Here is a 25,592-nt window from a genome sequence, read left to right on the forward strand (position 1 = left end):
CGATGCGATGAGTGACTGTAGAAGTTTGACCCAAAGAACTTTGATGAGAGTCGAAGGAGGAGCGCAAGTGATGTAGTAGGTTCAAAAGCTGAGTGCGCTGCTCTGGAGGAAGATCGGCATGGATGGAACGGAGGAACAAGTCTGTAGAGGGGGGAGCGGGCGCAATTGAAGGGGGGCTGAGCGCAGTCACGGCACAGTGCGGCGAGTCGTCAGGTTCCTCAGAGATCAGAAGAGATGCGATTGGCTGGATACTTCCGAGACATTCGCCATGGCGCAAAGCAGTAGGGGAGTTAAATGGGTTAGAGACCCATAACATGGAAAAGCCAGCGGAAATAGCGAGCACTGCGTAGGGCAATGGAAGGCACTTGCGGCGCAGGAAAGTATGGGCTGGTGTGAAGAGAACGGTGTCATCGCTAATAGATGCACAAGCGACACGAACAAGCACTGAAGAGCAGGGAGGAAGGCCGATATCTTCGGCGACGAGGGCTTTAGCACCGGAATTTGACTGATCAGCGTCTGGTAAGGCATCGGGCATAGTCGAGAACCCCACTTCAGCTCGAGCACAATCAATAATAGCAGCATGACGCGACAGGAAATCCCAGCCTAAAATTACAGCGTGCGAGCAACTTGGCAGCACGACGAACTCAATCGTATAAAGGGAATTTTGGATAACTACTCGAGCGGTGCACGCTGCTAAAGGCTTGATATGCTGAGCGCTGGCCGTTCGCAACGAAAGTCCCGCAATTGGCGTCTTCACTTTCTTTAAAGTGCGACACAGTTTTGCGTCCATTACCGAAATCGCAGCACCAGTGTCAATTAGAGCCATGACAGCAACACCCTCGACGAAAACTTCAATTAGGTTTGTCGGCGACAGATGAGGACTTGGGAAGTTCGACTGGGTGGCAGTTCTCGCCTCAGGAACTGCGGCCTCTAGTTTTCCTCATGTGAAGCGTTCTGTCGACGTCGCATCGGAGAGATAGAGCGGCGTCGCGGCGACGGTGAACGGCGGTCGGACATGGCTGAGCGGTCTGGGGAGAACTGAGGGCGAGCTGGAGGCTCAGTAGGCGCGGAATACTGAGGCGTCGGAGACCAGTATGCAGAACCATGAGTAGGTGGTGCCGACACCGGGAGACGGTTGCGGCAGTAACGAGAAATGTGTCCAGCAAGCCCGCAAGTGTAACAGATTGGCCGGTTATCCGTCGTGCGCCAGGGATTACGTGGTCTTGGAGCCGGTCGCATAAACTGCGCAGGTTCTCGCGCAGGCGCAGGAGGCGGCTGAACGTAGGCTGGTGGCGGTGGAGCATATGCAGGTGGCTGTCGGGCCGCAACAGCCGCATATGTTAACGGCGCTGTAACAGGCATGGGTTGAGGGGCTGGAGGAAGAGATTCAGCTACCTGTTCTTGAATAATGTGGCGCAAACTCGGAGCTAGGTGTGAGGAAGGTTCTTGATGGCATGATATAAGGGAGAGCTGTCGAGCAACTTCTTCCCGAATGAAGCTCTTAATTTGTGGTAGGAGCGCAGAATGTTCACATGCATCTGTCAGGCCAGCAAGGGACTCAGAGTGCATGGTGTTCGCGCGAGTTATGGCCCTTTGTTTCCGCAGTTCATCATAACTTTGACACAGTGTGACCACTTGTGCGACGGTGCGGATATCTCGAACCGACAGCATCTGAAAGGCATCGTCATCGATGCCTTGCAGAATGTGCTTGATCTTTTCGGCCTCTGACATGTGTGGGTTAACGCGCTTGCACAGGTCGACGACGTCCTCGATATAGCTCGTGAAATTTTCGCCAACTTGCTGAGACCGCGTACGCAAGCGCTGTTCAGCGCGGAGTTTCCTCACAGCTGGTCGGCCGAAGACTTCAGAGAAGCTGGCTTTAAACGCGGACCATGATGGAATGTCCGCTTCATGGTTTCGAAACCATAGGTTTGCTACGCCGGTGAGATAGAAAATGACGTTGCTTAACTTTGTTTCCGCGTCCCATTTGTTGTAAACGCTCACTCGTTCATAGGATGTGAGCCAGTCCTCGACATCGTGGTCGTCAGTGCCGCTGAAGATGGCTGGGTCTCGCTGGCGGAGGGAGCCGGGACAGATGATGGCCGAGCCAACTTGTACGGCTTGGTGGTTGACGTCCTCAGGCATCGCAGGAGGTGGTAATGTACGGCTGCGGAGTTCCAGGGCGAGAGGATAGATCTTGACCGGCACCTCCAACAAATGTAAGAATGGGGGGTTTATTCAGCGGATCAACAGGACTTGATCAGCAGGACTGAGCAGATCAGCTTCGAACACAGCGGCAGCGAACACAGGCAGATCCAGCACGCGCAGCGATCACGATGCCACTGACTGGCATGTTTCTTGTGCACTTCTTCCTCTTCACAATTACCCGCGGGACGAAGAGGAGACATCCTGGCGACTTACGGCGTGAACAAGACGGCAGGGTCGTAATAGGGTTTGAGGCGCTGGACGTGAACAATCTCGCGTCCGCGCCGGCGTAGATCATGGGACGGCGTAACAGGTTCCACCACATAATTATATATATATAATTATGTGGTGGAACCTGTTACCACCACCACACCACATAATATATATATATATATATATATATATATATATATATATATATATATATATAGCGCATGCAATTCATTAATATATATATATATATATTAATGAATTGCACTGCGCTATATATACCTATATACACGGAGGTGCGATGACATCAATCGAAACCGGGGCTTTTGCACCTCAACTCCGAAGCTACGCCTATACCATTTACATACTTTTGACCCATTTAATACATGAACATTAAGCCTGAAATGAAAATCTTTTACATAACCTTACCTCAAGGCCCCTCTTTGCACAATATAAGCCGGCTATACCTCCGTACTGCACATCATCAAAAATACCAAAAGGCTGGAAGGTGCAAACACGCGTCGAGATAGCGCAGCTAGTCAGGGCGTTCTTTTATCGCAGCATATTGATACGGGGCAGAAGGCTAGCACAGGAAACCACAGCAGGTGATGGGCAAGCGTTCACAGCACAGTAGAGGAGAACACAGCAAATGTTCAGGCAAGTCCCAACGGTTTCTTCAGCTTCGTCTTTCTTTCGCGTCACTACTGTTTATCGTCCTCTTCTTCAACATCCAGCAGCGCGCAGGGCATATACGTAACAATATACTTCGGTTGGCAAAGCGCAGTGCTCTCAGAACCTGATTTCGACATCCTTTGCCATTCAGCATCTCAGTCCATCATATGGCTCTTTCACAGACTGAATACTTTCATCAGCATAAATTCACGAGGCACAACAGTTTTTATCAACCGGCTAATATCTAAGACTTTATGGTTTCTTTCAATATCGTTCTTAAATTTTCGGTGTAATATGATAACCGATGGTCGCTGAGGGTAACAAACTGGATTTCAAGGGAAGGAAAGCGTAGCAGGGGGCGGCAGAAAGTTAGGTGGGTGGATGAGATGAAGAAGTTCGTAGGGGTCAAGTGGATGCAGCTAGCACAGAACCGGGTTAAGTGGAGAAATATGGGAGAGGTCTTCGCCCTGCAGTGGGTATAATCAGGCTGATGATGATGTCCCAGAAGAACATAGCACCACGGCACAGAGTAAAACATGAATGAAGAATCTCTGACGTACTACACAGCCGGCAATTTAATGTCCATGGCAGAAATATCTTTTCAGTTTGAAGCGAAGCCTGGACAGTCAGCGTCGGTGTGTGAAACTTTATTGAATAACATTTTCGAGGCAGATGAAATGCATGTTCTTTTTTATGATTTCAAAGACTTGGCTCCACGATGTCAACGATCTCCTCATTGTGCTGCGGTTACAGCAGTGTAGGGAACAAAGACACAGTAGGCAGCACAGGAGCACACAGGCGCGTCCATGTGTCGCGATCAAAGTGTGGATGTCGTGCCTGTGGTCTTTAGTAGAATGTGGTAGCTTACGACTGTATGTTAATCAATATGTGTGAGGTCAGGAGGTAATAATGGAGGGGGTAAGCGCCATCTCCCTTTTATGCACCAAAAGACTAAACTGCGAGAAATTGAGACCTACAACTTAAATTATTACTGCTTATGCTTGGGAACCTTGAGTGTCCCATCTGTTCTCTTTGCGAGCACCAAAGGACAGACATACCCTACGTCTTATACTCTTGTAATCAAGACAATCCTGCAGTTAAGTACCAAATCGCAGTCGGAGGCCGCGTTGCTCAGTTCCGGCCTAGAGGTTCAACTCCCAGTCGCAGAGCGGGCTGAAGAGGTCGACGAACGAGATCGTCGGTCAGCCGCCTTTCGTCGGGCTTAGAAGAGGAACCCACAGCGAGGAGGAGAACACCTCCCCAACCCGCGCCTAAAACCTCTTCCTTCTCCTCCTTAGCTTGGGAGCGCTTTACGAGTTTACTTCGGTGAGGGCCCAGTTTAAGCGAGTAAGGATCCCCAAAAGGAGCCGCTGCCATAAGGAAGTAAGGCTGTTGACTTATCTCCAAAAAGAAAGTTTTATTATCCCCAAAATTTTTCTCGTTCTTATGTGTGCACATTAAGTCATTCTTTTTGCAATACTACTACCACAATCGTCGTCTTCTTCGACACTCCATAAAGCGCCCCATTTAATAAAACGACTTGATTACATTATTCTCTGGTTGTGGTTCTGTGCAAATAATTTCCGGGTGCAGAGACCCAACTTTTTTCGCGTTCAAACGAATCCGATCTGGAGGCGTGGCTGAGATGGAGTTCACGTAAAACTGCTTGCAACGCAACTGGATCACACACGCGCTGTTTTCAAACTCTAGGTATGTAATTAAGGTATCTACCTTGCGTACTCACTTAAAGTTTTAAAACAGCGCTTGAGAACAATTACGATTTAAAGAAACAGAACTTAGAAAATTTCTTACCAGCGAGGTTGGCTACCTTCCCTTTTCGCCCAACGCGTTGTGAAATTCAATCGAAACTCGAGTCTTTCTCGCTTTGTCTAACGATAACAGCTCAAGGAGAACGTGAGGACGGTTAGCTTTCTGTACACCTAATTTATCGATTCCACCGCCAAGCCGCAGTTGTTTGAAGACCACCTGTGGGCTACTGAATAGCGAATCTACACCACCGCCTATTTGCTCTGCGCTTTCAGAGCTGCCCTTGGGCGGTTCTAGTTCCAGCTCCCAGCGATAAGAACAAGCCGCACTCGTGTTATTCTTTGAGAGGACTGTTCGCATTAATACTGGCGTGCGTCTCTTATAGTAGCAAACAACACCTGCTCCGAACCGCGAACACCAAACGATTTGCTGCCAAGAGAGGGCTGTAGGTCGCGTTTCGCTCTGCGCTCAACGGACACACCAAAATGACGAGCTTGTCTACATTAACAGAGCAAGGACAATCTATGCGGCATGTTATAAGCCCACGCTCAGCAACAAGGTCAATGCGGGTTCCAACTCCCTACGCATGGGCTAAACGACGCCGGTGTGTGGCAGGCCAAACCCCGTTTGGAGAAGATAAAAGAACTAAGTTCCGTCGAGCTATTGCTCTGGAGCCCCAGTTCTCGAAATTTTATACAAAGTACTCCCTCATACGCATGCAGTAGTACTGCAATGCTCGTACATAAGCGTACGTGGTGAGTCTTGCAAATTTCTCAAGGCCATCTATGGGTGCGGCTTGTTCCCCAAAAAGTATGTTACACTTACTATACACGTCACCTGCAAGCAAAAGCTTTCTCGCAGAAAAAAAAAAAAGCACCATGCAGGTTGTGGCGTCTTTGAACTATATTTAGGTTGCGCCCTATATCTGACCGCCTTAATGTCTGGCTAAACTGCAGACATTCATATCCGGCCACGGATCATCATTCACGCAGTGTCGCGAATATTGAACGCACTCTTGTGAATTTGCACTGTGCAGTCACGAGCATAAAATATTAGCACAAAACACAAGCGCGCAGCAATGTGATACCTCACCACGCGGCACTGTGGTTCCCTGGCATGCTTATCGGGCCGTTCTCATTTCTGCAGCGGAAGGGGGGGGGGGGGGGGTGTTAGGGATGGCGACAACGGGTTGGCGCGGAGCTGCCGCTTTTTTCCATCAAGGCAAGAAGTCCCGACCGAAAGAGGTGAACGGTCAGGAACGGCGACGGCGAGACGCTAATTGAAGTGGCCATCACAAAAGAAAGCCGGAAAGGAACGCGGGGTTGTTCCAACGGTCAGCGACAGCGGTCAACTATGGGGCAACTGGAACAAAAAGGTTCCAATGCTACCGGTGTCTCCCGCATAGGTCGGTACCCTCAAAGTGGCCACGCGGACATCTCTTCTGAGAATTCCAACGGAGTGACAGAAGGAGTCGTCGCTGGCTGCGCTTCCCCACTTCTTCTTGCTGACGGCGCGCGGCGGCCCGTTCGACGCAGGTGTGTCCCAGACCATGAGACGCCGGCATGCAGACACCGATCGACGTAGGTGTGTCCCAGACGATGAGACGCCGGCAGACACCAGAGCTCCTCGTGTGCTGCCGTCTACACCGCCACAACGGCTTCCTCCTCACCATCAAGCCAAAACTTTCGAGGGGGCGTGTCTACGAGAGTGAAAGTGTATTATTGTAAGTGACATTAAAGTTATAACGACACTCCCTCAACGACGAGCCCACCCTTCACCTAGGGAACCTGGGGAAACACGAACGCTATAAAATTGAGTGTGTGTTCGGGCATCGTCAGTTCTTCTCTACTCCTCGTAATAATGTAAATAAACAAGTCTTCGTCCTTCTACTCCCAACTCTTTCGCTCAGCGGCACTTCTTCCTCCTAGGTGGAGCGGGCTTCGATGCGGCGGAGGATCCGTCCAGCGGCACCCGATTCCCACCTCTAACAGGGGGCAGGCGACAGGAAGAAATCTTTATCAAACAAGCCACCGTCCCAGCGTCGAAGTGCCGCCCTCACTGTGCGAATGGAATCTCTTCTTATCTTAGTCGTCATGACCAAGGATGGGTCATTTTTTGTTTATGTTATGTTATTTCCCCCCCCCCCCTTCATACAGTTCGCTGAAGCCCCCTAATACTGAGGAATGGGAACGGCTTGGCACTCTCGTTATCAGCCTCTTCGTCAATCGCAGCGCCACGAGTTGTCATTCCGGCGATCCGGTGATCCGTAAGGTGTGCTAATCTTTTTCACCCGCTACTGTACATGCTGTGTCTTTGCACTAGTAGCAAACTATCGCGAACATCGAGGATATTCCCAAAGGCACACTTTCTCTGCATTGGTATTTTTACCTATGAATGAAAAACTCTGGGACTGCCTACGCAAGAATTCCGTGTGCCTTTTCTAATAACGTGATTAGCGAAGACGCACTGTCATATCTAATCCAGATGAAGAGCCCACTGTCCTTACATAGAGATTATCCACGGGAGAACAAATAGCCCATCGTCATGCACCGGCTCCTAAATTAGGAGCCTCACTACTCAAGGTGATTCGAAATCATACTCCGAGTTTCACGCATCAGTTTTTTATTTAGGGCAGCAACTTACCGCTAGCCTTGCTGCGGTCGAATATTGGCAGTGCTCTGTGACTCCAAATGCGCCCTTTAATGCATGCACGCAAACAGCCTTACGCAGTAGAAAGCAGCTGCAATTGCGATAAATAATTCGAGCAACTAATCTTCATGTACGTAATTATAATGTAATCATAATACTTTCTTCTGTCTACCCGCCGGGGTAGCGCAGTGGTTACGGCGCTCGACTACTGTTCCCAAGGACGCGGGATCGAATCCCGGCCTCGGCAACCGCTTTTCGGTGGAGGCAAAAAGCAAGGAGCCCGTGTGCTGTGCGATGGTGGTCGAAATTTCCGGAGTCCTCCACTACGGCGTCTCTCCTAGCCTGAGTCGCTTTGGGACGGTAAACCCAACAAACCAACCATCCAACCATTCTTCTGTCTATCGAGTCACAGCAGTGCCATTAGAAATTAGCTATCTGTACCCATCAGATTAATGTGCTCACCGAAGAGCGGACTCTGCTTTTTATTTCTTTGCTAAGAACGTACACTGCCAGGACGCTTCATACACCATCACGCAGTACCATGGGGCCATGCTCGATAAGGTGTTATTAGCCTTTGCATTTGAAGGGAAGTCAACGTTGCGGCAGCTTAATACAGACCAAAGCAGCAAAGTGCCAATCATAAGACTTACAGCCTATGGTGGGTAGCCACATCGACGGTGATGAAGCATTTCATTAAAACAAAAAGAAATATTGGTACGCAGCTAATGATGAGGGCCAGTCGTCAACCAGTCAATGGTCAGATCGCCTCTCAGGGATGCTTTCAAGCAGCGGATATGTCTCTGAAAGTGGCCAATGCCAGAAGGACAGTTGAGTTTTATAGTGTAAATAGACAATCGATCCGTATAGAATGTAGCTAGAATCTGGTGTTTTGGAAAGACAAGCCGCCATCTGTTATCTTTATCCATCCTTTCTTCTCCACGTAACGCCCAATCTTTGTGCCGCTACGAGCGAACATTGTCCTGTTACATACGGTTGAGAGCGTCTTCCCGAACACAATTCTTGTCGACGTGGCACAGCTGAAAGACTACCGTAGCTGCCCCGAGAGGCTACCTCAGTATTCGCAATTTCAAGGCGAGGTGGCTTCGCCGGCTTCTAAAAGAAAACCTTCAGTGCACTTTTTTTCTTTTTATGTTTTGCGTTCGCGTGCTAACAGAGACGACACGTATGGCTTTTCTACTCCTCCTTTTCACGTTTCGCTACCTTCATACTGCTTCCCGCGGACAGGCTAGCCAACTAGGCTTTCTGCCTAGACAACCCCATTTGGCTTTGCTTGCTTTTTGCATGGTGGTTCTGTTTTTAAATAGCTGGACGAAGCCCACTTCCTGCCATCTCGTGCACGCGCTATGTCTCTTTTATGGACGTAGGATATGAACTCGCGTTCACGAAAATGGGGGCAGTCACCTTCAATTGATCAGAATTCTGTGCTAACGAAGCCTTTTTAGGAATGCCATCGGGAGATGACTAGGTTTCTTTCTTTTTTTTTCCTCGTCGCTTCCCGGGCCGGCCTGGTCGAGGTGCCTGACGCAGCGGCACGCCGCTTGGCTTCGGTTCCCGCTTCATTAGGGACGTCTTTGTGTTGGCGGCCGGCGTTCAGCCGCGTACGCACCGGCGCTCATGACGCGCGCAGCGCCCTCGATGAATCGACGCGTCGGCGGTGAAGGGCTGAGAATGGAAATCTTGCGGGAGTTCAACATCCCCAGCGGGAACCGGAGAGGGCGAGGGCACCGCGGACACGGCGACCAAAGAAGAACAAGGCGCGCGCTTTTGCCCCATGTGACCGCTAATCAGGTGTTCGTCCCTGAGACAAGCTTAGGTAACGCAATTTGCTCCGTCAGCAGCGGAGCCGTAAATCTGCGGCGTTGCGAAAGCGTGACGTCTGCGCTGCCGGGGTTGGATTAAGCGACGCCGCTGGTGGCAGCAGCCGCAGCGAGCGATGGGCGACATGTTACGGTGGTGGTAGCAGCCGGGCAATGTGTAGGTCGTCAACGTGCAGTCACATGGACACTCAACATGAGCACACTTTCAACGCCTTTTCTTCTATCCAGCAGACGGCGCATGAGCTCCCCGACGACGGCGTAGGGAACACGCTAGTTAGATCCTATCTCTTCGCATTTCGCCAAAGATCGCTGCACTTACGACACGCGTGTCCTTCGCATCAAGCCCGCAAAAAGGTGCCTCGTTTGTTCGGACTTAGTCTGAGAGTGACGGTGGATTCTGATATGCGAAGCCCGGCAATTCAGGACGTCCCGCGCTAACTGCCTCATACTTAGGGATGAGTATTTGCTGTAACAGCTGCGTTTGCCTCGCCGAAGAACTGGGAAGAAAAGGGAATGAAACATCGCTTTGCTGTGTTGTCGTTTATTGTCTCCAATTTGGTAATGAGTGCCTTTGCAAGCGAAGGAGTGTCTGAATGCGATATAGGGGCTATAGAATACCCCGCGCTGAAATTTATAGAGAGGTTATATCGATGTTGTCGACTTGCTGCTGTATTTTCCGGTTCTGACAGGGCAAAAGAAAGGCGCTGTACTGGCGGGACGCCCTCAAACATAAGAAGCACCGAAGGGAACTGTTGGTCGATTAACATAATTAATAAAAAAATTATTATTCTTTGTGTTAGTAAATAAAGTATTCTCTGAAAGACCAAACAGGAAACTGTGACAAATGGTGGTAATGCCTAACGCGATCACACTTCATTATTGCGCTGCACATAAATTCAACTTAACAGAGCAATATAGTAAACAAAGTATGTAAAGCATCAGTAAGACAGCAAAAACAAAAAAAGAACTGGATGCACATGCGGTACATCGTAAACTCAAAGCAATCCATAAGCATGTCAAAAAATAAGCAGCGGAATACTTCTCATGACTCCAAATAGTAACATAGAAGAGAGAAACACAATTAATGTTTGTCAGCATTGATTAATTGCTTTTGAGCAACTCTTTAAAATTTGTTCATATAGAGACAAAGCCCTGTTCCTAAAGATACCTAAGGACTCAGTCGTGCTTTAGCGCATTTTGCCCAGATTGCTATTTCGCGAACACAAGTACGGTATCCATGAACTTCTAAGCCACAAGTTTCGCCAGCAACTGCGATCTGGTTTAAACAAGTGTATCGATTTGCTTGCACTTAGGGCTCGAAGCTTTCTAGCGACACCAGTAGGAAGCGCGCATATACTTATCCGAAATTAGGTTGGTCGTTGCAAGCTGTTGCAATGGCCTGCCTTCGGGACCCTTCACGGCAGAGTAGTGGAGAAAGCGCACACGGAAACACAAATGCTGTTCCGTCTAACGCAGTTACAGCAACAAGCGCCGCATAATCGCCGTTCGCATTCTAAATTACCAAGGGGGGGGGGGGGGGGGGGGGCAGTGCATTCTTTTCCGGTGCACAGCGTCTAACTACGACTGCACAGGTCGCATTTCAGCGGAAAACCATCAGATTTTGGCTCTTGGTGGATTCTAGTGTTGTTCTCTTGTTCTCTTTTGTGGCTCTCCTGACGTTTTGTCGACAGCGAAAAAATGTGCTGGTCTACAAAAATAGGGCTATAAAAGGAACATTTTTTTTTCTTCACACTCGAATCAGAGAACTGGTGCTACTTGTACGCTGAAGCACTCTACAAGTAAGTGGTGACGATCTGGTGAAGCCTCAAAGATCGTCAACGCACAAACGCAGGTAACTTCACCGCAGTTCTCTTGTGGAGACGGCTTGCGTTGGTGATTCCGGTATTCTACCTTTGCCTTTTTCCACTTTGAAATTTACACTTTCGGGGAAAATAGCCGCTCTGTTAATGCAGCACGGCGGCCATTCGAACAGAGTCCAACATTAATCTATGTCCCAGTAGGAATCCACATGCAATAATATATGTCATCCTGCATGGAACGTCATTCAGCTTAAGATAGAAGGGCGATCCGAGAGGGACACGATGAAGCGAAGTGATAAGAACATCGCCTCTGACGCGAGGGCTGCGCCTCTCCAATGCAGCCGTGTCTGCCATCCTGGCGATGTGGCTAGGAAATCAAACGTTGGAGAGCGATGCAATAAATGTGCTCTGGTGGGGTCACTACTAGGAAAGCAAACTAGCGCACTTCAAAACAAAGACACAGGAAGAGAACGACAACACAGCGCTGTGTTGTCGTTCTCTTCCTGTGTCTTTGTTTTGAAGGGCGCTAGTTTGCTTTCCAAGATGATTTACCAACTAGTCCGTTCTTCCACCCTTGCGGGGTCACTACTACATAGGGGACATTATAACTAGGTTTATCTAACATGCCTTACCATACAAATACCTTGGCGTTCATCTTGCCGCAAACCTCAACTGGTCTTCTCATATCACAGGCGTCTGCGCTTAGTCTTCTAAAACGCTAGGATATTTGCGTCGAAATCTACGAAAATCATCTTCTAACATCCACAGATTCGCCTACCTAAGCCTTGTACGTCCCCAACTTGAGTTTGCGTCATCTGTTTGGCACACTCATCAACAGTACTAAACTAACATGATTTAAGCTATTCAGAACCGTGCCGCAATTGTTTTATATTGTCACGATATTGGCGACTAGGGCTAGGCTATCAGAGCCGGTGCAGGTGGAATTATAAGGTCCAAGCTTTAGGTACGTCCTTCTAGTCCGGAGCCGATTCACTTCGTCCTTTTTCTCCGAGCGCCACTTCAACGTCTTTCGCTGCGAGCGCCCCCTGGCAATATCAAGAAACTATGACCGCAGCGCAAGCATAACACAAATAAAAAGTGACCTTACCTTTGAAAAATTATGTATTCGCCGTTCAGTATCTCTTTGCTTACTTCATAGATATGTGCACACTACCATCTCGGGTCCCATTCCATTTATTGCTCCTTCACAAACATCTCGACAGTTACATAACCTACTTAGTTTCACATTAGTCAGTGGTATACTACCCGGGCATTCAATTCATCTGCACAACCGCGGGCCGTATTACTCTGGAATGATCTTCCTAGCTTTATTCATTCATTTCTTTATTTGCCCAGAAAACATCCTGGACGGGTCCCGCGAATAAACGCTGTTATAACAGCTAACCGCGACACATTTCGCAACTCGTTGTTCAGCCATTAGTTATCATGACAAAATTATCAAAATTACACGCGGTTATCAATTCTCACGCAGTTTTTTTCCCCCTTTCTGATCCTTCCGCAGTTTGCCATTTTGATTTACACTTCTCCGCTGTGTTTTATAACATAATTTTAGGTTGCATTTCATGACTACTTTTTTGTTTCTGTGCTGTATTCTCTCATGTTAAGTTTTCGTATTACACACTGTAATCTTGGATGGTTTTTGGGCTGCCATTTTATTTCATTTCCTCTGTCTTTCGTTGGCGTCTTATACTCATTTTTATTTCTATTCTGTATATATATGTAAACATTTACCATTTGTCCGCGCCTCCCTCCGCTTTTTAATGCTCCTAATTGGGGTCTGTAAGGTATTTTGAATAAATAAACAAACAATTACACATGCGTTCATAACGTAAAGGTCACGTGTCTACGGAATTAGATATCGCCATCAGGTATTCAATCGAAATCATTAAAGAAGATTTAGGTTATCCAAGGCTTGTAGAATGGGGTGGGAAGTAGTATTCACTTTCTGAATGAAGGAATAACAATGAATTAGTGGTTCTCCTTCAAGTCAGCCTGAAATAACATTGATGGGCGATTATTTCAAGGACCACGGGAGAATAAACTTGGCCATCAGACCCCGTTGACAAGAAAGATAGAACGACTTAGAAATTGTCTACCAGCCTATATATAAAAACGCATTTTTGAATAATAAATGCGACGCTCAAAATTGTACACTTCTACACCACAGAGGCGTAATTTCAGCAATTAACAACTGTTATTACACCAGTGAAGCAGTGAGGCGAAACCGTTGGAAAATAAATTCGGGGGCGCTCTTAATGCGTATACGCATACAGGAACACCTAAGCACTCAGGTAAAAGAGAGGAAAAAGTATAAAATAATAAACAAATAATTACGCACACACGTGTACGCATGCTTCGGTTCGTGTGTGTGTTCTGCGCGGACTTTGAGGATCAAATTGCGTTCTGTATAGTAGAAATAGGTAGAAAATGTCGTTGCTAGAAACGAAAACATGGTTTTACAGCGAGTATTGAAATACGCGGGCGTTCTCACGCTAGGGTTACGTTCCTAAAGCGCTCAGAGACTATTCGCAATCCGTAATGCCTTGTCTTTTCTGAAAGCAGGGGAATACGCGCTGCATTGTTAAACAAGTCATTTCCTGAATGCTCTTTCGAATTTGGGCAGCGTTCAAGCTTTACCAATTTCATCCTTAACGGCTCGAGCTCACGCATACGCTGTGCCTTCTGGGAAGAACCGACTCGTGTCTTCTTCGCGAGGACGCGCGCGCGTACCGCTCAAAGTTCGTTGCGGTGAAAGCCCCAGAGCTTAAGGAGGAGGACGACAGGGAAGAAGACGTAAACGCGATAAGCACATCGTTGTGCCGCACATTATTTGCCCCTCGCCCGTCCTCTTTCTTTCTCTCTCTATCTGGCTTGCTGAGTGTAGCGAGTTGCGACCATCTGGAGCGCATAAGCTCTCGTTAATTGAGGCGACCTCTATTTTGTTACTTTCTCGCTCGCTTGCATCCAGATCGAGCCTCGCACCCGAAATTCGGTGGCAAGCGGAAAAGCGCCGGCACCACCGTACAACAACCCGCGCGCTGCTCGTAAAGCTGCACGCGCTTCGGCCCTCTCGATGTGCATGGGGTGCCGTTTATTCGCTGGTCTCGCGAATCCGTAAACGTGCACGAACGACGCGCGGCATGTCCCTGCCCTTTCCCTAACGCAACGACGCGCAGCAAAAGAAGCCCGTTCCGGCCGTTTGCTTTTCGTATGATAATATCAACTATGATTGTTCCGAAATGAGCTGAGAAGCATATCGTCAGGAGCGCGGCGAATAGACGCCATTGAATTAAAGTGTAGAGCAGTCCGCATGAGAATTATCACGCATAGAAAGCTGTGCTGCGAATGGCATGAAATGAAGACGTGCTCTCTCTCTCTCTTATATATTTTTTTTCTTGCTTCGAGAACAAGCTCTCCTAATTAAATTTTCCGCCCTCACTGCGAACGTGCGCTCGTATAGGGGAAGCGTACTGCGGCCGAGCGGCCGCGCTCGACTACTATTCGCTGGCCTTGCGGCAAATGGTGATTGGCGAAGGGCGAGATTGTAAAGAACTCGGAAAAGAGCCGATGACTGTGCGCAGAAAATCTGTAGAGTGAGCCAGGAGGAAGAGAGATAGCGTAGAAAGAAAAAAGCGGAGGAAGCAGAGCGGGTGGACTTTGGAAGGTGTAGGATAAGCGGAGAGAGGAACTTTTTCCCATCTCTCCGTGGCCGTTGTTCCCGGCCTTTTGCTTTGTTCTGCGAGGAGCGAGATTATGCATTTGCAAGTCCACCTCGGAACATCTTAATTAGAAGCCCGCTGTGAGCGTTCCTAATCTTGTTTAAATATGCGCTGCGATGCGAGATTGCGCGTTTAGAAAGAACTTGTCGGGGTACCCCCGCACTCCGGCGCCGAGGCGTGCCACGGTCAGACGGTCGAGAAGAGGCAAGAAAGGGAGCGCTGTTGCTCCCCGATCTGCTCTTCTTCGGCGCGCATAATGGCTATGCAAAGCTCTTCTCTCTCCTCCGCATCCTTCCGCGAATCAGGAGGAGAGAAAAAAGAAGCGCAGAATCTGGGACCGTCGGTTTGAGATAAACGGCGGATTTTTAAGGCTATTAAGCGAAAACGAGAATCACAGAAACGTACATCTCGGCGCGTCGCTGGTGGCCTTTCTCTACGCTCCCGGAGCGGCCTGCCGAGCGCCATCGCGATCGCGGCTTCTGTGAGCGGTGCGTTTTTATAAAGAATACAGGTAATGAAGTCAAGCCATATGCTTTTTCGCCTGCCCGCTCGCCGTCCAACTAATTCAGTGCACAGCCCAGCGCCTGATGCGGAAGCAAGCGGCAAAGGAAATTCAGCGAAGTTCTCGGGAAAGAAAGAAGAGTGCGATAAGGCGGGTGAGGTTTCCGCTCCAGAAATTTGGCCGAGCGTTTGCTGCTCGTTAGGCACATTGTCGTGTTACAAAGAAACTTGTCCCCTGTAATGTCCTCGGACGGTAGAAGAGTCGCGTTCATGCAACTCCAAGCCGGCTGCTATGACACTCGTTAATGTGCATGCCAGGCAGGTGGCCGACGCCTGCAGCCGGCCCTCTTCGACTCCCATGTTCAGTACGGGATATTTGCAATTCAGCGTATATGTGTGTGCTCCTCAACGCTGGTGTTACGCTATAAAATGAGCCCTCCTCTCATCTTGGTCGGGATTAGTGCTGTACGATTTCTATTCGCAGAATATTGAGAACTCTAAAATAATGACACAGATTGTATATTTGGGTGCCCAAGCGCACCGCACCGCTAAGGTATTTTCTTTTAAGGAATCAAACGCATATTGATTGCGGTGATGCCTCTAAAGCCGTGGGATTCTGAAGGCTGAATATTATATTCTGCTTTTATAATTATCTGCGCTTTGTGTACGCAACCTCAAATCAATGGCCGTACACTTTCCATCCTCCACATATTGGTTGTCTTTTTCCTTTGGCTTTGACTGAGTGAACCAGTCCATACAACTTGTCATACCCCGAAAAGGAGATTTGAACTTGTCGATTGGAAGCATTATGCTCAATATTGAGGATACATACACTTTGCAGCGCAGCTCTTAGGCGCTCGTTGCTGGTTTGGGTAGCGTCGGCCTTACCGGTGTGATAAGGTGACCCCAGGAGGCCACCATATTACATATTTAGCCCTGACCAACATGGGGCGCAAGACTCTGCTCGTGCTTCCACAACCCGCTATGGTCATACACAAACCTTTCGGGCAGTCTGGAGAGTGGCAGCGCTGGGACCGTAAGCACCCCCTCAACGCCATCGCACCCTAAACTTAAAAGCGAAGCTTAAGAGCACCCCAGATATGGCCCAGACCAACCAGGGGCACGAAATTCTGTTCGGTCTGGGCAACCTTTCATCGTCATAAGGAACGCTGACGTCTGGGACAGTTTGGTGAACGGCAAAATTAGGATCCTGAGAGTCCTCTTAACGTTCTTAAATGTGAAGCTTATTTAGCACTTAGTTTGATTTAGGTTCATATGGTTGAACATCCTAAAGCGACTCATGCTATGAGGGACGCCTTAGTGGAGGGCCCCGGAAAATTTACTGATATCGCACAGCACACGAACGCCTTTCTTATCGCCTCCATCGAAAAGCGAGGATTGGGTCTCTCATCCTTGGGTTCAGCAGTCGGGCGCTCTAGACTCTTAGCCACCGCGGAGGGATTTATTTAGCACTTGGCTCAAGTTGGCTGAAACGCATGGTGTATCCTCTCTCCTTTCGAGGTTACTCAATAAGCAGGTGAAGGAGTCGACGAAGGACTTCTGTGACTCTCGCAAGGAAGTCACAGCCAGAAAGAAAAAAAAAATTACAAGGGACTTTAGCGACTAAAGTAGTGAAAGGCGAAAGCCTGAGGTCTCATTTGTCTAGCGTTCCTGCCATCTGCAATCCCACACTTGAACGCGCGCCAAGGAATGCCACGCGACAGGAGCGATGACGTACCACCCAAACACACACTTCTCGGAGAAAGTGTGACAGATACTGCGCCTTTCCTCCAAAAGTCTTATCTTGTCTAACGTTTCTGTCATCTGCAATCCCACACTTGAACGCGCGCCAAGGAATGCCACGCGACAGGAGCGGTGGCGTACCACCCAAACGCACACTTCTCGGAGAAAGTGTGACAGATACTGCGCCTTTCCTCCAAGTATTATCTTGTTTAACATTTCTGCCATCTGCAATCCCACACTTGAACGCGCCAAGGAATGCCACGCGACAGGAGCGATGGCGTACCGCCCAAACGCAGACTTCTCGGAGAAAGTGGGACAGATACTGCGCCTTTCCTCCAAAAGTCTTATCTTGTCTAACGTTTTTGCCATCTGCAATCCCACACTTGAACGCGCGCCAAGGAATGCCACGCGACAGGAGCGATGGCGTACCACCCAAACGCACACTTCTCGCAGAAAGTGTGACAGATACTGCGCCTTTCCTCCAAAAGTCTTATCTTGTCTAACGTTTCTGCCATCTGCAAACCCACACTTGAACGCGCGCCAAGGAATGCCACGCGACAGGAGCGATGGCGTACCACACAAACGCACACTTCTCGGAGAAAGTGTGACAGATACTGCGCCTTTCCTCCAAAAGTCTTATCTTGTCTAACGTTTCTGCCATCTGCAAACCCACACTTGAACGCGCGCCAAGGAATGCCACGCGACAGGAGCGATGGCGTGCCACCCAAACGCACACTTCTCGGAGAAAGTGTGACAGATACTGCGCCTTTCCTCCAAAAGTCTTATCTTGTCTAACGTTTCTGTCATCTGCAATCCCACACTTGAACGCGCGCCAAGGAATGCCACGCGACAGGAGCGATGGCGTACCACCCAAACGCACACTTCTCGGAGAAAGTGTGACAGATACTGCGCCTTTCCTCCAAAAGTCTTATTTTGTCTAACGTTTCTGCCATCTGCAAACCCACACTTGAACGCACGCCAAGGAATGCCACGCGACAGGAGCGATGGCGTACCACCCAAACGCACACTTCTCGGAGAAAGTGTGACAGCTACTGCGCCTTTCCTCCAAAAGTCTTATCTTGTCTAACGTTTCTGCCATCTGCAATCCCACACTTGAACGCGCGCCAAGGAATGCCACGCGACAGGAGCGATGGCGTACCATCCAAACGCACACTTCTCGGTGAAAGTGTGACAGATACTGCGCCTTTCCTCCAAAAGTCTTATCTTGTCTAACGTTTCTGTCATCTGCAATCCCACACTTGAACGCGCGCCAAGGAATGCCACGCGACAGGAGCGGTGGCGTACCACCCAAACGCACACTTCTCGGAGAAAGTGTGACAGATACTGCGCCTTTCCTCCAAGTATTATCTTGTTTAACATTTCTGCCATCTGCAATCCCACACTTGAACGCGCCAAGGAATGCCACGCGACAGGAGCGATGGCGTACCGCCCAAACGCAGACTTCTCGGAGAAAGTGGGACAGATACTGCGCCTTTCCTCCAAAAGTCTTATCTTGTCTAACGTTTCTGCCATCTGCAATCCCACACTTGAACGCGCGCCAAGGAATGCCACGCGACAGCCGCTGCAAAAGCGGGACACACTTTGTCCAGGACAGTATGAGCCATTAAAGGCTTTCGCCTTAATATACGGTGGAGGAGGAGCGTGCGGCTGTAGTGAGGAAGGTGGCGGCGCAAGATTCAAAAGCGGGAGCTTAAGGCTGAAAGTGGAAGAGAAGAGTACGGCGAGGGCAGAAGGTGTGGTGTGGCTCTTTGCGTCGCCTGATGTGTAATATGCAACTGTGAAATATGAACGCGCCGATAATAAAAGCAGCCACACCGTCTAAGCGCCGCTCGAGACGAGGCACCGTAATATGACGTGTAAACCTAAGAGAGAGAGAGAGAGAGAGAGAGAGAACAAAATCAGCCTTCTCGTTCTGACATAAATGACTACAAATGCATCTAAGTGTGGCACTTTATAAGGAAATCTCAGGATAGAGAAAAGTAAGCCCTGGAAAAGGTGCCGCTTAAACTCGTGTCTGTAATCGCATTTCATGACTGATCTCTGAAAGAGTGCAGGACTATCTATTAGTTACAATTGCATGAAAATGAAAACATCATAAAAAGACTAATTCACTTTAAATATTCAATTAAAAAAAACCGTCGGAAGACAGAATTTACCGGACTACTTAAGTACTGTCGCGACGAATTAATTATTTTTCTCGACCTCTTGTGTTCTGTAATTATATATATATATATATATATATATATATATATATAGTAGGTCAGCTCACATTTGCACTTCCCAGCGATGCTATTCTCAGTGCCTTTAAAATCTTCCGGGTAAGTTGATCTCGACCTGCTCCAATTATATGACGCTAATTAAGCAGTGGAACACAAGTGCGCCATTTTTCTTTTATTAAAAGACGCACGTACTGCAGTGAATGCCCCGGTTGCTTCCGGAAGAATTTCTAACATTATTGTTGTGCTGGTGTAGCCCGTCGTTGAGACACATCACGTTTGGCATACATACTTTGTGCCATAAGAGAAAGGGATACAGTAAACAATGCAATCTACGCAGTCGACAATACGCCGTTTAGTGTTTGATTATTTGTTCGAGCGAAGAGTAGGGCTTTCTGAGCTTGTTTATAAGGAGCCGTGAACACGACTCTCGCGTCCGCTTTCTGCGCTGCCTTAGTTTAGTTGCGAGAAACGCGGCCGACGTAAGGGAGAACAATCGCCTTTTACTTTTGACTAGTCATCTGTTCACGATAGCTTCTTGCTTCGTCCGCGTATTCTTTCATCACTTTGAAAAATGTGATACTTGCACTAACTAGCCCGATCCGCCACCCTTCTGCAGTGTTTGGAGGGAGAAGTGATGGGGAAGGGCAACGAGCGGTGACGAGAGAGAAAGAAGATTAAGAAGCTGTCTGGTCGAGAGATAAAAAGCGGCAAGCCGGCAAGAGATAAAAAGCGGAGTGCGCACTGCACTTCAGCAAGAAATGTTTGGTACTGCGCTGCAATATTTTATTTGCACTCGGAGGAATATTAACGAGACACGTGCTCGCAAAAGAATACACGATGAAAGCTAGAGAATAGAAGCGAAGAATCAAGCTCATTTAACCATGTCTTTTCCAGCCTCTCTTGGTTTCTGCACAGTTCGCGCAAGATAGGGAACACGGCACTCCAACAGCAAGCATGTCTCTTAGTTCGGGACATTTTCTTATTTTATTTTTATTTCATACTGCAGATCATTGTACAGATCCGAGCAGAACAAATACACAAGTAGATATTACAAATACAAAAAGACGAAGAAAAATTAACAAAATGAACAAAATGAAACAAAACATGCAGCATGACTATGCGCTGTCAATCATTGTGCCGGAAGATTCCACTCTGCTATGGTACGTGGGAAAAAGGAAAATTTAAATGTGTCAGTTCGAGCAACGTATGGAGTAAGTGCACTGGGATGATGATGACGTGTAGGGCGTGTAGTTAAAAAGGATACGTAGGGTGCGGGATCAAGCGCCAGCTCGTTATTTATGAGCAGTGAAAGGAACTCTCGACGGATATTTTTTTTTTTCTTGCCTCAAGGGGTTGGATATTGTTAATATTCATTAGCGCAGATGGGGAATCAAACGGCGAAAACTTGGAATACATAAATCTTATGGCTTTTCTTTGAATTTTTTCAAGTTTTTTAACATCGGATTTAGTATAAGGATCGCACACTACGCATGCATACTCGAGCTTAGGCCTGATTAATGAATTATAGGCGAGTAATTTAACTGCAGCGGGAGCTTTCGAAAGTTTGTTTCGCAGAAAACATAGTTTGCGAAATGCGGATGAGCAGATATTCGTAACATTTATTTCTTTATTACATTTATTACAGGTTCCTGCAGCGCCCGAAGGCATTATTGCAGGGGGGGGGGGGGGGGGGGGAGGATGACAAATAACCTTGCTGGAAACGCCAGTAGTACAATAAAAATACATAAAAATGAAGAAAATAACACGACACAAGTGATAATGCAGAATGAGAAACATGCATCTAAAGGGGGCAACTGCGCGATGAACAAAGTGATGAAAACACTCAAAAACAAAGTAATGAAGGAAACACACGCAAGAGAACTGGGCGCCACGCCACACATCCGACAAAAAAGCCCGAAATAAATTTTCAGTGCAACACTCAGTGATGCACTGAAACTTTGAATTCCAGGACAGGTTGTTAGTTAATGTAACACCTAGGTATTTAAAACTGGATACTTCATGTAATGGTGATTTCCCAAGGTGATACCTGTGAAGAAATATATTTTTTTACGTGTCACGCGAAGGAAATTGGTCTTTTCTTTATTTATGACCATGCCCCCTTTCTGGCATCATGCAAGGAGGTTAGTTAGCGAAGTCTCAAGATCAATTTGGTGATTATAACATCTAATATTCCGGTACAGCACACAGTTATCTGCAAACAAACGAATCTCCACGCCAGGAACAACTGTTTCAACAATATCATTAATGTAAATAAAAAATAATAAAGGCCCGAGTACACTCCCTTGTGGCACTCCAGAAGTGACTGCAAGACCGTCCGATTCCTCTCCGTTAACTGACACATACTGTTTGCGGTTTGTTAAATAGTCTGAAATCCAAGTAACCAACATGTCAGGAAGGCCAATTGCTTTAAGTTTTAAGATTAATTTGTCATGAGGGACTTTGTCAAATGCTTTGCTGAAATTTAGGAATATTAGATCAAATTGACCATTACTGTCTAGGGCAAATGCAAGCGAGTGAACTCTTGCTATTATTTGGGTTACTGTCGAGTAACATTTACGAAAACAATGCTGAAATTTAGATAGGACAGAGTGCAGATTTAAGAATTCATTTATGCGATTGCAACAACGTGCTCAATTAATTTACAACACGAAGAAATTAGGGAAATAGGGCGGTAGTTAGCCAAGAGCAAACGATCACCTTTCTTGGGTACAGGGACGACTCGGGTGGTCTTCCAGTCATCTGGCAACTTCCCAATTTGCAAGGATGTTTTAAAAAGTACACACAAGAACTTTGCCAATGGTTCTCCATATCGCCGTAGGAAGGTGTTTGGAATGTTGTCGGGCACACATGTTTTTTTGGTTTTCAAGTTCAGAAGCAGAGAAAATACACCAGCGTAAGAAACAAAATTTACTTCTGTGTCGTAAAACTGGGTGGCTGAAGGGGTACATGAGCTTGACTTTGAAAATACGCTTTGAAAGTAGGTGTTAAAAAGCTGCGCAATGGCTCTCTGCTCTGTAAATATGGAACTGTTGACCGATATATCTTAGATAAAACAGTATTTTTCCGCTTATATAATTCCAGAACTTTTCAGGTGCGTTCTTTATAAAGTTCGGCAAAGACGTCGTGAAATAGTAATTTTTAGAAACACGGACTGATTGCGAGAGAGTCTCCTGTAATTTTTTGATCACGCCAGGTTGCGATCGTTATTTCTTTAAACGTTTTATTTTGCGCTTCTGGTGTATGATATCGCGTGTTATCCAGGGTGTCTGTTAACTTTCTTTCTTTTGCTCGGCACAAAGGTTCTAAATGCAGTAGTGGCACATGCGCTTAAATCGATCCCACAGGACGCAGACGTCTGTGTCATCGAATTCAGGTAGACAGCTTTCAATATGTTCTACAATGCAGGCGTCATTGGCACGGGAGTAATCTTTAAATGATTCAAGAGAGGAATTTTGGTATTTCTTATGTGCTGAAAGAGAAAAGGAAACACCCACAAGGTAATGATCAGAGAGCCCCTGCTCAACATGCACGGAATATTCAGTGATATCACGTTTTACGAATACTAAATCTAAAACAGGTCTGCTCGAACCATGTACACGTGTTGGCTTATCCACCACTTGAATCAAATCATGCGCTAGCATTATATCAAACATGACATCGACACTTCGGTTGTGATGCGAACATGTTTGAAGTAGCTCCCAATTAATCCCAGATAAATTAAAATTCCCAATTAGAAGGACTCTGCTCTTTTGAAATTGTGACATATGCACTTGCAGTTTCCCTAAACAGCTAGGTGGCGAATCCGGAGGCCTGTAGACAGCGTAAACAACAAAACTATAACCCCAGCATGTCAGTCTTATATACACAAACATTTAAGATCGTCAACAAAGTCTAGCATCAAAGCATCTATTTGATTCTTAATCAGCACAGCCACACCACCACCCCTAGATGACCTGTCATTTCGAAATACCTGATATGAGGGTGGAAAACTTTTGTCATCGCTTATTTCATTGCGAAGCCATGTTTCATTTATTATGGTGATGTGAGGGTCGTGTTGAAGTAATGCTATTTCAAGGGAGCCTGTTTTATTTGTGACGCTACAAGCATTTATGTTCAGCAGACGTACATGTTTCTTATGAACTTCATAGTGACGTCATGCCTCAGATTCCGCGCATTCTACAGCTTGAGATTCCGTAACATGACTAATCGTAATCTGAACGCGCCTGTTTTGTGTTTCATCCCACACGAAAACATCTTTTTCGATCTTTAGCCTATCATTCACTAGAAAAACCTTTTTAGCATCCCTTTCTGCCTTTGCACTTTCCCATAGCAGTTTGCGTTTCTTAAGAGTTGAATGGGAATAGTCATTTTGAATGAAGATACCAGACCCTTTAAGTTTCGCTACGTTTTCTTGTATTGCTTTCTTTTCAGCGAAATTCTGGAGATATATGATGACTGGTCTTTTCCCGGTTTGCTTTCCAAGCCTGTGAATGCGCCCAATAGACTCGACTTTGACATTAAGTTTATCACTGAAGACTTCTTTATCAAGTTTTTTTTAATGATTGTACCGTCTCATCAGGGCTTTCAGCAATACTATAAATGACTAGATTCGATCGCCGACTATGGTCTTCTAAATCTGTCAGTTTCCTAGATTGAAAGGTCATGACTTTTTCGATTGACTGCAGGCTAGTTTGAAATTGCTCACTGGTATCCGATAACTGAGTAGTGTCACCAAGCCGTTTTTCCAACTGAATTAGTGACAGTTGGATGCTGCTGAATAATTTTTCCATCCTGTTTACCTGCTCTTTTAAATGATCCATGTCACTTCGCAAGGCAGTTTGGCCTTCAAGTAACTGCTCAAACATTTCTTTCTGCGTTTTCAATGTCTCCGCTACACAACCACAGCAGTGCCATTGTATTCCAAATGTCAGCAATAAGAACACAAAGTGCCTGTGTGCTCGGCAGCACTAGCAGACCACGACAGTCGTCTCTTATAGAAGCTACAGAACGCTTTTCACCAACCTGGGCGAAGAACAGAATAGGGTTGGTCATTGTCGTTGAACCAGTGCTGCCAAGCCCACTGACGGTGCGACGACATTCCTGGTCCGAAGGAGACGCCCCCTGCGTTGATGTCCTTGTCCCTTGCGCTGTCCAGGGGAGTTCGTCAACCGCTGGCGATTCGGCGGGAAAAAGCTCACGATGAACACAGTTGTCGGGCTTGTTACAAGCAAGGAAGTCTTGCTTCACCGTGAGTTCGTTGCTGGCCTGGCCTAGAGCAGACCAAATCAACAGCACCTGGGCGAAGAACAGAATAGGGTTGGTCATTGTCGTTGAACCAGTGCTGCCAAGCCCACTGACGGTGCGACGACATTCCTGGTCCGAAGGAGACGCCCCCTGCGTTGATGTCCTTGTCCCTTGCGCTGTCCAGGGGAGTTCGTCAACCGCTGGCGATTCGGCGGGAAAAAGCTCACGATGAACACAGTTGTCGGGCTTGTTACAAGCAAGGAAGTCTTGCTTCACCGTGAGTTCGTTGCTGGCCTGGCCTAGAGCAGACCAAATCAACAGCACCTGGGCGAAGAACAGAATAGGGTTGGTCATTGTCGTTGAACCAGTGCTGCCAAGCCCACTGACGGTGCGACGAAATTCCCGGTCCGAAGAAGACGCCCCTGCGTTGATGTCCTTGTCTCTTGACGCCCTCTGAGCGTCAACTCTGCTGCTTCTGCATGTAATTTCTGGGAACTATGGCAGAGCTAATCATTTAAACATAGGCGCAAATTTCATATACATATATATATATATATATATATATATATATATATATATATATATATATATATATATATATATATATATATATAAATATATATATATATATATATATATATATATATATATATATATATATATATATATATATATATATATATATATATATATATATATATATATATATATATATACATATATATATATATATATATATATATATTGTTCCAGAATATTATGTTTCTGTTCGCAATCATAATGTTGCAACAGTGTTCAGTTACCCCAGCTTCGAAGATACACCCGGAAGGAAGAGCGCGCAAGCATTTCACCAAAAAATATTTTATTGTTGTTTTTTTCTTCTTTTTTTTTTATCAGCTGGCAGTGGCTTATTGGTTATGGCACTCGACTACTGGTCCCGTG

General features: G+C 47.0%; 1 protein-coding gene across 1 annotated transcript in view; it reads right to left on the minus strand.

Moving 5' to 3' along the window:
* Positions 1 to 25,040, minus strand: part of LOC146203288 (uncharacterized) — a 56,840-nt gene extending 31,800 nt beyond the window's left edge. Inside the window, exon 1 of the mRNA XM_084588652.1 lies at positions 24,429 to 25,040. Coding sequence (XP_084444778.1) covers positions 24,429 to 25,004 — 576 coding nt within the window. The 5' untranslated portion in view covers positions 25,005 to 25,040. The remainder of the gene's footprint in view (positions 1 to 24,428) is intronic.
* Between the last annotated feature and the right edge of the window lie 552 nt (positions 25,041 to 25,592).

Source organism: Amblyomma maculatum, chromosome 1, assembly GCF_055883805.1.
Source record: "Amblyomma maculatum isolate TAMU_Amacu chromosome 1, ASM5588380v1, whole genome shotgun sequence".
In the NCBI taxonomy this organism is placed as follows: Eukaryota; Metazoa; Arthropoda; class Arachnida; order Ixodida; family Ixodidae; genus Amblyomma; species Amblyomma maculatum.